Source organism: Pecten maximus, chromosome 12 (assembly GCF_902652985.1).
Source record: "Pecten maximus chromosome 12, xPecMax1.1, whole genome shotgun sequence".
Lineage (NCBI taxonomy): Eukaryota > Metazoa > Mollusca > Bivalvia > Pectinida > Pectinidae > Pecten > Pecten maximus.
This window is the reverse complement of record NC_047026.1, coordinates 2,992,851-3,007,449: the sequence shown is the minus strand read 5'-3', so window position 1 is coordinate 3,007,449 and position 14,599 is coordinate 2,992,851. Positions and strand designations below refer to the sequence as shown.

Below are 14,599 nucleotides of genomic sequence, written 5' to 3'. Positions count from 1 at the left end.
AACATTTTTACGACTAAGATCAAAACAGGAAATCTCGAATGGGTTTTTCTCGCGTTAATATGCGAGATTTAATATTCCTGAGGGAAAGGTGGGGGTGAGATGACTAAAGGCGACAGTTTTCATGTGACTATTAATAGAGGGAGACATATTTCCCTGTAATGCAAACCAAACTTTTTCACAATGAATTCCTTGCGGAGATGGCTGTACAGACCAAAGGTATATAGATGTATTGTCAACGTTGACAGGCATATTTATGAACTGTGAAATTATGTTTTCGACGACAGATGACATGTTTTGTTTTATGTCTCGGTTCTTGGTCACAAGGCGGATATTGTTTTATTTTGGTATATATCGCATTGTTATATAAGTTTACGAAGGCATGTTTTGACTTTCAGAGCAGTGACCTCACTAATAATTTTAGACGATACGTGTTGAAAATCTTTCTTGTAAAGATAAACGACATTTTTTGACGTCTGTTATTGTTTGGTGAATATTTACATACTCTTTATATGACTTTCCATGCTGTCTTTGTTAGTACCATGACTCACGTGTTTAGATGCCCTTAAAACCTTTAAATGGAAAAGTATACTTCACTGTAAGAAGAAAGTAACATTTCATTTTAATATCGTGTGATGTTGACCCCAGATCAGGGTGTAACTAACAAGTCCTAGTAACTTGACAGTTGCAATCAATCCTGGTAGTGGTAGCTAAAGGGCATCAGATGTAATGTTACAAACTCGAATTATAAGTAATCACCTACTGAGACTAATCACACAAAGATCTTCCCAATGAAATGATCGACCGAGTTGCATTTACACTTGTCGATTCATCCCTTTAGGCAGCTGTAATTTTATGTATTAATCATGGATATTGGGTTTGAATTATGAGATATTCAAATAAAGTCATTTGTTTAAAGAACGTGGACTCATTTGTTTTCAGATTATTTGAGTTCTCAAATCTTAAATTTTCTTGTTTTGGTGTGGCCTACTTTTATATTGTAGTCAAATATTTCCTTTAGACATATATCTATAAAGGATTTTCTGTTTTGTGCAAAACATGAAATAGACATCGGAAAAGCGGAAATAAACCACAAGCTAATTATGAGTTTGTGTATATGGCCAGGCAGGGCTTTTTCTCACTGGTTTGGGAAAGGGCCTTTTTGTCTCATTTTGGGAAGAAAATTGGTGAATTGGGAAAGATTTTTTCAGGAGTGAAAATTTCAATTGGGAATGGGCCCCATTAACGGCACCAAAAAGCCCTGCCAGGGACATATATAGACTTATTATACGTCCCTGATATGACACCGATATATAAGGCAGTCTGTACAAAAATCCAACAAATTACCAAAATAACTAAACACGCACAACAATCAGGTACATGATCCTAAGTCAATATTATTCACTAAAAGTAGCATGTTTCATGTAGTTTTGAAGGTTGTAAATATGTAGCTAGTTTGTTAATGTTGAACTTAATTGGTTCAGTTGTTAAGCTTGTAGTTAGTTGTTGGATTTTTTTTACGGATCATGTCATAATATTATTAATTGAGTCTTTTATATATACAGTAATTTAAACTAAAATGAAGATATAGACAGTAGGATTGCCCTAGCCAGCTCAGCTGTCAATGATTTTTATCCTTTGACTTTTCCTATGTATATTTAATATTTTTACTTACTAATATTATAAACTCTTTTTTAAGGGTTTCCGTTCAGAAAAAAAACCCTTATATTTTAATTCCTTCTTTGTATTTATTTAAAAGCTTTGGGATATTTTTACCAGAACAAACTGTGATCATGTTTGGCAAACACTGCCCAGGAAGTTACTGTTTGTACATATTTTTCTCTTAAAAAAAGCTGAGATCACAGGGTATTCTTTGCTGTTGTGATTTGTCCTTTGGCAAAACGCTTTACCCCGGGCCCATGAAAGCATGGGTCAGGCCAGGCCTCCCATTCAGTCAGGTAACCACCAGCTACTACAGGATACTCAGATTATGGAACTACCAGATTAATTACCTTTCAGTTTTCTTTTTAGTATCTTGATGTGGTATATTGTGTGTCATAACTTATAACTGAACATTAATTTAATTTCAGAAAACTGATACTTCACTGCTGGCAAAGTTCTTTTTTGCTGATGAAGAACTCAATTTTGTGGCTGCTGAGCTGGACAGCTTTGATGGAAGGAAAGACCCAGAGAGATGTACAACCTTAGTAAATAAACTGAGAAACTGTCAGGACAAAGTCCTTGTTATAATACAAAAGATCATTGATGAAGCTGTTGGAAATCAGAAGGCAAGCAGGGACTATCGAGTCAAGTTTCCTGATGATGTCCAGCAGGAAAATCTGGCAGGACAGCTCTGGTTTGGAGCTGAGGTATTTGTTGAACCGTGATTTCTTATTAATAAGTTTCAGACTGTGTTAAATGTAATATCCAATTAGATCAGGACTTTTTCTGAGGGCTTTCTAGGGCCATTAATGGGCCCCATTCCCAATTGGAATTATTTCACTTTTAATTCAAATTCCGAAAATTTGCTGTTTATATTACTCCTGAAAAAATCTTTCCCAATTCACCAATCTTCTTCCCAAAATGAGACAAAAAGGACCCTTCCCCAACCAGTGAGAAAAAGCCCTGTAGATAGAGTTATTGTCTTGACAGAGTTTGATGAAAAACAGGGACCTATATTATGCATTGTTTTTCAATTTCAATTTTTCTTGGCTGAACAAATTTAATTTGGTACACAATCAACAATGTAATCATAGTGAGTTAAAGGAATTAATCAGAGCCAAAAATAAATCTTTAATATTTTCTTGTTTTCTAGTGCCTGGCTGCTGGGTCAAGTATCATGAACCGAGAAGTAGAAAGTGCAAGTATGCGACCACTAGCCAGGGCTCTTACAAAGAATCTAGATAGTCTGAGGACACTGCTTAGGGAGCAGTGTCTACGCAACCTCAACACTTACACTGAAAGGGTAGGTTTTATAACTGATACAGATTTACTAGAATGTTACCTGGGGAATTGTGTCCGCACAACATCATCTCTTACTGAAATGACTTTTGGTTGTTACTTAGGAAATGATGTTTACTGAACTTGGTTGGTTGTATAATATGTTTCTATGTGACAGGCCACGGTGGCCGAATGGTTAAGGTGTCCCGACACTTAATCACTAGCCCTCCACCTCTGTGTTGCGAGTTCGAAACATACGTGGGGCAGTTGCCAGGTACTGACTATAGGCCAGTGGTTTTTCTCCGGGTACTCCGGCTTTCCTCCACCTCGAAAACCTGGCACGTCCTTAAATGACCCTGACTGTTAATAGGACGTTAAACAAAATAAACCAGTATAGAGTCTGACTTTGATGGTATGTTGTTTGATCACAATTAAGTGCTGATTCTTCACTTCATCTTTAGTTATGTCCTTTCTCTGTTGTAGATCAAAGAAGCATTAATCATATTTGACAAATTGTTTGCCGAATTTGAATTAAGGTGAGTTCATTGACAATATCAAGTTTTCAATTTCCCTGCTTTTTCTGTTGACACTTGACCTCCAGCAAATCTGAATGGTTAAATCACAGTCATATGTCCCCCCAATCCCAAGAGATCTTGTTCTCAATTTTTAGAGTCAAAAACATACTTTTAAGGATCTAATGAAAGCCATACATGCATGATAACATTTGATTTCATTGTGACGTGTCAGTTTGATCATTACCGATAATAGGTAAAAATAATTTCACAAGTAAAATAGCGATTTCCCAGTAAGTATAAAAGGTAGGAGAACCAACATTCCTGTCATTTCAAATAGCAGTAATGTAAACTTGCTGTTTCCCAAAGGAAAGAAGGGTCAAAACATATTTCAAATTCACTTGTTCCTTCAAACCTATTAATCCTTTTTGGGGGTCAAAAACATAACTTTAAGGGTGTACTGGAACTCCTAGATATTTTATAGGGATTTAACTGTTGATAACGTTGTTTCAGATATGTAAGTGCCATGGTACCAGTAAAGAGCATGAAGGACTATGACCTGTTACAGGAGATTACAGTGCTGTTCTCTGAAACTGTACAGAGGTAAGATATAATAATGATACTTGTGGATCCATAAATAGTATCAGATTTGAGGTGCGTGGTTCTGCGTTCCCTATACCCGTGTCAGTTTGTACTTCTCGACAAGCCGATAAACAGGCTGTTATGTGCTGTCATGGTTGTGTCCTTGGGCAAGGTACTTTACCCTAATTGCTCTTGATGGCATGCAACATGCTTCTCGTGAGTTGTTCAGTGAGGTAGTCACCAACTACTACAAGAAGACTCGAAATGACCCTGGCTGTTCACAGGGTAATAACCCCAGCAAACCTACATCAGTAACCTCCTTCCATATGTCGGCCAAGGTCAAGGTCAATGTCTATTTATGGTATTTTCATCTATTAAATTGTAATTTTTTCATCTGCATTGGTAGATACACTAATATCTAAAAGTCCGAGTTAGTATAGGTATCATAGCATAATTTGGTGCAGAGTTACATAGCTAGATGTTCTACTTCAATCAGGACAAAAAGTAAACTTTGAGATTACTTTTACCTATTTTTTGGGGTGAAATAGAGATCTCAACATTTTAGAATCAACATTTACTCCCATAATAAGAATCATAGAATTAAACTCTAAGTTGATGAAATTCTGATTAGAAGGGCTATTTTTTGAATTCTACAATTGACAAATATAAAAAAAGAATAATCTTTGTCTGCTGCTTTTCTGAAATTGTTTATAATTTGTACATTTAGGGCGTTAAAACAGAAGATGTTGAGTCAGGAGACGATAGATGACTATGACCCAGCACTCATGTTTACCATTCCCCGGCTGGCCATGATCAGGTACACACTTCTTACTCTCTGTTCATTGGAAATCATATAGAACGCAGGCCAAATTATATATTATAACTTGTAAGAGAAATGTGAGTGAAATATAACTTGTTAGAGTAATGTACTTACAGACTGTACTTTCACTTTATGTGTAATACTGAAAATTCAAGATGGATGAATATATTTTACGATTGATTCTACATAAATCATATCATATTAAAAATGGAATGTAATCTAATCTTTAGCAGATATGTTAAATAGTTTTATCATTTCAAAAGCGATTAATTAAAAAAGATATCAAGTTGATGAATGATTTTTTATTTACAGCGGATTGCGTTACTTTAATAGTGAAACATAGATTTTGAATGATGTCTTATCATTGCAAAAGCGATTAATTAAAAAAGATCTAAAGATGATGAATGATTTGTTTTTATGTACAGTGGATTGCTGGTGTTTCCAGAAGGTCCCCTCAATCCTGATATGCAGCCATCTAATATGTCCGAGATGTTCAGGCCATTTCAGACACTTTTACTGAAAATAAGGTAACAGTCTAAAACTAAATACCTTATAATAGTATCATTATGCTCCACAAAACACTATGTTGATCATTTAGGTAGTCACCAACTACTACAAGGAGGTCCTGCCTCAAAATGACCCTGGCTGTTCATAGGGCAATAAAGCCAGCAAAACAAATGGGGCCGCGGTGGCCGAGTGGTTAAGGTATCCGGCTTTCCTCCACCTCCAAACCTGGCACGTCCTTAAATGACCCTGGCTGTTAATAGGACGTTAAACAAAAACAAACAAACAAACCATTGAAACAAAAACAAATAAACAGCAAAAGAGGTTTGCTGATTCCAGTACACCCACCCCAAAACTTTGCTGTAGGGAGTATAATGAATGTGTTTTAGTCACAGCAAAAATGGATGATAAATCCAGCAAACAAACAATCTTAATTAGTTTGAGGCATTCTATTGTTTTGTTTGCCGTTTGTGGCACATGTGTTTGTATATCGGAATTTTTGATCCAAAAAATGTTTGGTATTGATACCTCTATAGAATTGAATGAAATGAGATCAATTAAAGAATTGAATGAAATGAGAGCAATTGTTCCTATAAAGTTTATCAGTGATGTGTTGCTATGCACCATAAATCATATCTAGGCAATGAGCTGCCATTTAAGAATTTTATTTTACAAATTTAAAACTATCTATACAAGATATGTTTGTATAAATGGAGTCAGGGTTCCACTTATCTGCCTACAGAGAGTTTTCAAACACCAAAAAAAGATTGTTTTGACACCATAGATTTGAAATATATTCGGAACTAAATGAACATTTGGATGTTAAACTTACAAATTTATGGTCTACTTTCAGAGAACTGCTTTACACCCTCTCCCCTCAGGAACTACTAGCTCTCGAGAAGGCTTTGTGTAGTGCTGACGAGCCCGAAACGTCAACATCTACCCTTACAAGCCAGATATCTCAGACAGATCCTGGTTTTGAGGACAGCTTAGATCCGGCAGGGTCCAGCTTGTTTCCAGACGGAAGTGTCAAGCTAGAAGACTTGGGCAACATTCTTCATCACACTCCGAACTCAGGGAAGTCCGGTCACCCCAATTACTCCTGTAATTGATCCGGGGACTTCGGATTTTCCCTGTGTTTCCATCAACATCACAATCTCCCGGGCAGTTCAACACACAAGACCATGATGCCTCCCCAACAGGGACATTGATTAGTTCTTTGGAAGAGAAAGATGAATCCGTAACTTCCAGTTTGAATAAATCTGAGAGTAGGGATTCTGGACTTCATAGTGAAAATGTTAGTACATCCGAAACTGTGGAAACAGGGGCTGTGCCTGCGAATGATAATAACAGTATGGATCAGGCTTCTGGTTATGCTTCCTCAGATGGAAGAGCTCGTGATGTAACTTCAACCAGTAGCTCTGGGGATGATACGCAAAACATTTGTATGAAAAGTTGTTGCTTTCCTGAAAATGATGTGTGCGTTTTATGTAGGAAGATCTTGGATGAGATGGTTGACCAAGTGTTGGATGGCTTGTCCGAACAACCTCCCCGGTTGGGACGCCAGCACAGTTGTCCCTATAACCTGGATTTTGAAATTCCAAGAATATCTGTTGCAGAACTACATCCAGATAATCCTTCAGCATCCGAGGATTTGGATTGTGGTCCAGACGACAGTTCTGAGAGACAAAAGTTGTACAACTCAAACTGGGAACACTGTGGAAGTGTAACAAACGATTCCAGTAACTTTGACATGTCTGGCCGTTGTGATAAAGACCAGGATGTTAGTTCATCAAGGATCTGTTCTGCTAAAAATTGTGATAAATGTTGTACACCTAGCAGTAACACTGCTTCATGTACCAATTCCTGTGATATTTATGTTGCCTGTCCCAGCTGTGGTAAGAGAACGAGAAGTGATACCGAGGACACGAGTATCTGTGGGGACACAAGCAGCAGTGATTCCAGTGGAAGTGCTTCTTCTGTGACCAACACTTGTAACTTGTGATCAAGGCACTGTTGAGAGTGCCGATTCAGATAGCTCCTCATCTGACAATATTTGCAATTGTGATCCTGGGACTGGAAGTAGTGCGAGTAAGCACAGCGATTCAGTGAACAATATTTCTCCTAGTTCCACCTGTCAACATTCCTCTGAAAGGCTGTCAACTTCTCAAATTGGACTTTCACATTCACCTCATGGGGCTGATCACAGCCCAACAAGGTCAACTGGGGATTCTTCTGTAAATATAAGTAATACTTTGATTGACCGCCCCCGGTCACCACTACCACGACCTACTCGATCACCTATTCACACAAAGACAGAAACGGCAGTTGACACTGGTCCGAGAGATCAGACCCCTTCAACCTCAGGTAGCAATATACTTGATATGCCTAGAATACAGAGACTGCGATACACAGACAGTGCCAGTTCTAGCGTCTCCAGTTGCCTTAGTAACAATGAAAACGAATGGGATAGCAGGTAATTAAAAATAAAAATTAATAATCAATGCTGGCAGGTAATTAATTTCATAGGACTTGTCATTTATGAAGTTATTTGCCTATCAGCTTGTTTGCCTGTGTACATGTTTAAGACAACAATGAGGGCAGGTAATTATGAATATGCAGGTAATGTAAATAAATTAATTTTTTAAAATACTTGACATGGTTTACATATATGGGGAGACATAATACCAGTGATGTGTGTGTAAAAACGGTGAGCCCAACACGGAGATTCCTTTAATGGTACAATTTATTTGAGAGCGTTCGTTCGTTGTTGACATGTTTCGGCTACAGGGGAGCTGATCATGATGGCGGCTACCATTTTAACACACACACATTATCTGGATTTTTAGTGTGACCTCGTGTATACATATGTACCCACCACAGATTGGTCTGGATTGCTACAACTCTCTACCTTCTTCGACATTGTGTCTCCATCCCCACCCCCAACCCCCACCCCCTATATTGATATCTGCCTGTAGTACTGCTTTCTTGAAAACTGCAAGTTTAGGAAGGATAAAAAATGTAAAAATTATATCTGTATAGTAAAATCAAACAATATTTCATTGGTAAATAGTTATCAAACTTAACATACAGTGTTAATGTGGCCATTTGAATGAAGTCTGTTTATTTACAGTAAGTCTTTAGCTTCCAATTATACAAAATTATGCTTCAGAAAATAAGCATGGGTTGAACTATCCGAGTTCACATTGGTAAAAATCTTGTCAAAGTGTTACAACTGTTGGCCTAAAATAGTTATTTAGCTATAGGTACGTAGAGAATAACACTGATTTAATAAAATGGTATTTGCTGCCTTCTGATTGGCTAAAACATTTTGAGCCATAATTAAGCTTCATTTCGTGCATACATACAAACTTGGTGGAAGGTATATATGTTATTGCCCTGTTACAATTATAACTTGTTATTATAGTGATTATTTTTAATTTACCTGCTGCAGTGAAGGGAGCAGTGAGACAAGTTCCTACAACTCGGAATGCCCAGACGAGGAGGAGATAGCGCTGGCCATCCAGGCGGCAGAGATTGCGTCACGTACTGAGGCTCGCTCACGATTCAGCAGCAGTAGAGATCTTATCCACAGGCTGTTTGTCTGTATAGCTGGTATGTACATTTGTTATAAGGTAGGTTTTACATAACATGCTTCTAACATTATCCTGCTTGGATAAGTGCCACGTAAAATTTAAAGAATTACGAATATTATTGTATCTATATTCAGTAAGTTCTTGGTTTTGTATTAAAGTTAAGTGCCAGGTAATGTTTAAATATTTAGATAAAGTATATGTCGCCAAAATGAAACTTAATGGGAAATGTGTAAAAGTTATAACCTTTATATTGATACGAAAGTTTTACTCTCAGGGGAAACAAAAGTGGTGCGAGTATTAAAACATAAAAACTCTCAATTTGATCTGAAGTAATAACACTAATTACCGCAAAGGCAGTCGGTATTTGGGTAAGAAATGTTATTTTTCTGTACATTTCGCTGTTACTTTCATTACTGGTAGGCACAAAACTTAATATATAATCCTCATTGGGGCATAGATTTTATCAATTGAAATTTTGCACATTTCTGATGTCCGGACAAAGGAAGGCCCCTTTAAAGAATTACAAATATTATATATGTATCTATTCGGCAATTCTTGGTTTTGTGTTAAAGTTTGGGTGTCTGCCCTTTGGTCATGACAGTATAAACATGATAATCACCATTATAGAGCAAGGAAGCTCATATGGCCTTATCACCACCATAGATATCAATATATATTGCATATATATTGTTAGTAGGATTACTTTGAGGTGATTTCTGTTGACATTTAACAAGGATGTTATATCATTGCTTTGACATAAGGAAAAATAATTTCTGACAACAGGTGTCTGTTTACAATAGGTGGCAGCTAAGATAAGTTTGACTGTATTGGTTTTGTGACGCGATGATGACAAAAAGATAGACTTCTTGTTTCTGTGCTCAAACGTTTATTCTACATCTCCCCCTTTTCTTCCCTCCTCGATAGGATAGAATGTGAAAATCCATGCATTTGAAATGAGTATACAGGTTATTCTCCCTATACATGGCGGTTTGAAAAAATTCCATACCACACTTTGTATGAAATCATTTTTTTTGAAAATGTTACTGAATTTCAATGTTTGTGATTACCTATCATACCGATTTACTATAGTTAAAACCTATATAACAAAAAAATCAAGTTATTTTCAGGTTTTACACAGTATTTTGTGTGTGATGGTAACGGAATGTATTGTTTTACAGTACGTGACGGCAATGTCTCACTGTGCGGTGTGACACAATACATAGTTATAATATTAATTTGACAAAATGAAATACAATCAAACTCCTGGACTAAAAAAAATAATAATTTAAAAAAAGTTTGACTGTATTGATTGAGACTTTTTTTGTCTTGCCAGGTGTGGCAGACCAGCTTCAGACGAATTATGCTGGAGATCTTCGCCACATCCTCAAGTGTGTGTTTGCGATGAACTCCTCCGAGCCTCCGTTATTAGAGGAACGTCAGGGCAAGTCCACAAGTCCCCGAATCATCCACACTGGTGTCCAGAATCCCCCCAGAGAGCACCATCACCGCAGTACGCCCCACCGACATCGTCGCAGGACAAGGGTCAGAGGTAAGGTCAAAGGTTAAAAGTGAAATCTGTGGTACAACCATATAAAACCCAAATATAGTGTCTTTCCATAAACTGATACCCTGAAGTAACATACAATACTTTGATATTTCATTGAATATTAATAGAAAATAAATAAGTATGTATATATGGTATCTAACGGTTTTTAAGCCTCTGAAACCCAAAGGTCCATATTAGCTTTCCTCGACATGTTATTCGTCAACTTTTAGTCAAAGCAGCAAGATGACAATGTCTTTTAATGAGGGTTTCCATTGAGTCATGATAGGGAAGGGACCCATTGGCGTTGGTTGATTAGGAAAATAGTAAAGTAAACCGCTCTTTTATTTTAGCCCACCATACCATCATCAGATGGTGGCCTATTTAAATTTCCCTACATCCATGATCTGTCCGACGATTATTTACCAAGGGAGTGACCTTCAGGATCCCCAACCCTGGCAGTCCATTAATTATCTTTGCTTGGGGAAAAAAACTGAACTGTAAAAAATAATCAATTAATAAAAATTGATCCAGCTTTCTCAGATGGGAGGACTTCAGCCAGATCTGATCTGGAGATTGTGAAGGAAAATGTTACTTGATACATTTTCTTAGAAGAGACCACCAAATCAAATGTTGTATAAAGAAAGGCAGTTATCAACTTAAACATACAAAATGTAAATCAACCTGTTTTGTCACATATCAATTATCTACAGAACTGGCCTAGATTGGTTACATCAGTTTGACATTATTATTTGTTTGGACAGAGCCTCCAAACTGGGTTCCCGATGACCACACCACCATCTGTACTTCCTGCAAGACACCTTTCACATTTGTACGTCGACGCCATCATTGCCGTAACTGTGGAAAGGTATGTATAACTGCTGCTTTGTATTGTAATGTACAGGTTAATGTCATGAAGCTGGGTTTGTCAGTATTTCTTCCATGGAACGCAGAATCACTGTATCCACACTCAAATTAATCATAAAAATGAAATCAAATTAATCATAAAAATGAAAATGATGCATAAAGGGAACATGACGGCTAAAAAAATCATATTAATTCATTCATATATGAAAAACTGCTATTTCGGTACTGTTCTACCCCAGAGGTTTCATTTGAGCTCAAAACACTGTCCATTTTTACTGTGCAGTTACCCAATACATCCAGAGGGGATGCGAGATTTCTTACTGGTCAAAGAAACAGAAAAATATTTTACACGCAAAAATTTACTCCATGTTGACTTACACTTCCTTCTCTCATTTTCCGTAAAGTTCAACAAAGGCAGTTGATTATCCAAATCATACCACCATGTGACAGAGTTAGTTCCCTTCAGTAATCTATTCTACACCTCAAACACAACATGTTACATATATTCTGCATTCACTTATAACCCTGGTCAGATGGCACTGTTGTAAGACGATTGTTTTTCACTTAGACGGATGTGGTTCGATATAGTTGAGTCACCTTCCCGGTCATTTGGAGTACCAGAATTTCCCCTTACACTAAGACCACTTGTACACCTCCATCCAAGTCATCAAGCGTTATTAATATCATTTGATATAACTTGTTTCGCAATTGTTGTAAAATAAAGTTTGCACATAACCACCTACCAGTTCTGTCGATTATTATGTTACTTATCGATTATAAATTTGTTTACAGATATTCTGCAGTAGGTGTTCAGCCGATCATAATGTTACTTATTGATTTGTTTACAGATTTTCTGCAGTAGGTGTTCTGCGAATGCTGTCCCCCTACCTCACTACGGACAGGTCAACCCAGTGAGAGTTTGTAACCGATGCTTCATGTTTCAAGTGACACCATTCACAGTGTCCAGCGAGTGAAATACCATTGACTGACAAGTGTCTAATGAATCATCATAAAACTCTAATAAGAAACAATATATGAATAGCAAAATAGATGCTTATTTAAGGTAGAGTGTCCACAACTTTTCTTTACGTATTTAAGGTAGAGTGTCACAACACTTTTCTTTACTTATTCAAGGTAGAGTGTCCAACACTTTTCTATACTTATTTAAGGTAGGGTGTCACAACACTTTTCTATACTTATTTAAGGTAGAGTGTCACAACACTTTTCTATACTTATTTAAGGTAGAGTGTCCAGCACTTTTCTATACTTATTTAAGGTAGAGTGTCCAACACTTTTCTATTCTTATTTAAGGTAGAGTGTCACAACACTTTTCTTTACTTATTTAAGGTAGAGTGTCACAACACTTTTCTTTACGTATTTAAGGTAGAGTGTCCCAACACTTTTCTATACATATTTAAGGTAGAGTGTCCCAACACTTTTCTTTACGTATTTATGGTAGAGTGTCACAACACTTTTCTTTACGTATTTATGGTAGAGTGTCACAACACTTTTCTTTACGTATTTAAGGTAGAGTGTCACAACACTTTTCTTTACGTATTTATGGTAGAGTGTCACAACACTTTTCTATACTTATTTAAGGTAGAGTGTCCAACACTTTTCTTTACTTATTTAAGGTAGAGTGTCCAACACTTTTCTTTACGTATTTATGGTAGAGTGTCACAACACTTTTCTTTACTTATTTAAGGTAGAGTGTCACAACACTTTTCTTTACGTATTTAAGGTTGAGTGTCCAACACTTTTCTTTACTTATTTAAGGTAGAGTGTCACAACACTTTTCTTTACGTATTTATGGTAGAGTGTCCAACACTTTTCTTTACTTATTTAAGGTAGAGTGTCACAACACTTTTCTTTACTTATTTAAGGTAGAGTGTCACAACACTTTTCTTTACTTATTTATGGTAGAGTGTCCAACACTTTTCTTTACTTATTTAAGGTAGAGTGTCACAACACTTTTCTTTACGTATTTATGGTAGAGTGTCACAACACTTTCTATACTTATTTGAGGTAGAGTGTCACAACACTTTTCTTTACTTATTTATGGTAGAGTGTCACAACACTTTTCTATACTTATTTGAGGTAGAGTGTCACAACACTTTTCTTTAGGTATTTATGGTAGAGTGTCACAACACTTTTCTATACTTATTTATGGTAGAGTGTCACAACACTTTTCTTTAGGTATTTATGGTAGAGTGTCACAACACTTTTCTTTACTTATTTAAGGTAGAGTGTCACAACACTTTTCTTTACTTATTTAAGGTAGAGTGTCACAATACTTTTCTTTACTTATTTAAGGTAGAGTGTCACAACACTTTTCTATACTTATTTATGGTATAGTGTCCAACACTTTTCTATACGTATTTAAGGTAGAGTGTCACAACACTTTTCTTTACTTATTTAAGGTAGAGTGTCACAATACTTTTCTTTACTTATTTAAGGTAGAGTGTCACAATACTTTTCTTTACTTATTTAAGGTAGAGTGTCCCAACACTTTTCTTTACTTATTTAAGGTAGAGTGTCCAACACTTTTCTTTACTTATTTAGGGTAGAGTGTCACAACACTTTTCTATACTTATTTATGGTAGAGTGTCACAACACTTTTCTTTAGGTATTTATGGTAGAGTGTCACAACACTTTTCTTTACTTATTTAAGGTAGAGTGTCCAACACTTTTCTTTACGTATTTAAGGTAGAGTGTCACAATACTTTTCTTTACTTATTTATGGTAGAGTGTCCAACACTTTTCTTTACGTATTTAAGGTAGAGTGTCCAACACTTTTCTTTACGTATTTAAGGTAGAGTGTCCAACACTTTTCTTTACGTATTTATGGTAGAGTGTCCCAACACTTTTCTTTACGTATTTAAGGTAGAGTGTCCCAACACTTTTCTATACTTATTTAAGGTAGAGTGTCACAACACTTTTCTTTACTTATTTATGGTATAGTGTCCAACACTTTTCTTTACTTATTTAAGGTAGAGTGTCACAACACTTTTCTTTACTTATTTAAGGTAGAGTGTCCAACACTTTTCTTTACTTATTTAAGGTAGAGTGTCACAACACTTTTCTTTACTTATTTAGGTAGAGTGTCACAACACTTTTCTATACTTATTTAAGGTAGAGTGTCACAACACTTTTCTTTACTTATTTAAGGTAGAGTGTCCAACACTTTTCTTTACTTATTTATGGTTGAGTGTCCAACACTTTTCTTTACTTATTTAAG

At 36.3% G+C, this 14,599-nt stretch overlaps 1 protein-coding gene across 1 annotated transcript; it reads left to right on the top strand.

The window, feature by feature from the left end:
- Positions 1 to 14: 14 nt before the first annotated feature.
- On the top strand, positions 15 to 13,788 carry LOC117338808 (lateral signaling target protein 2 homolog). The gene is given in 14 exon segments (XM_033900160.1): positions 15 to 216; positions 2,088 to 2,366; positions 2,813 to 2,962; positions 3,421 to 3,473; positions 3,963 to 4,052; positions 4,759 to 4,848; positions 5,277 to 5,378; positions 6,209 to 6,459; positions 6,462 to 7,359; positions 7,361 to 7,831; positions 8,810 to 8,970; positions 10,285 to 10,500; positions 11,259 to 11,362; positions 12,210 to 13,788. Coding segments are annotated over 14 exon segments (3,027 nt in total). The 5' UTR covers positions 15 to 180; the 3' UTR covers positions 12,336 to 13,788.
- Positions 13,789 to 14,599: the final 811 nt, after the last annotated feature.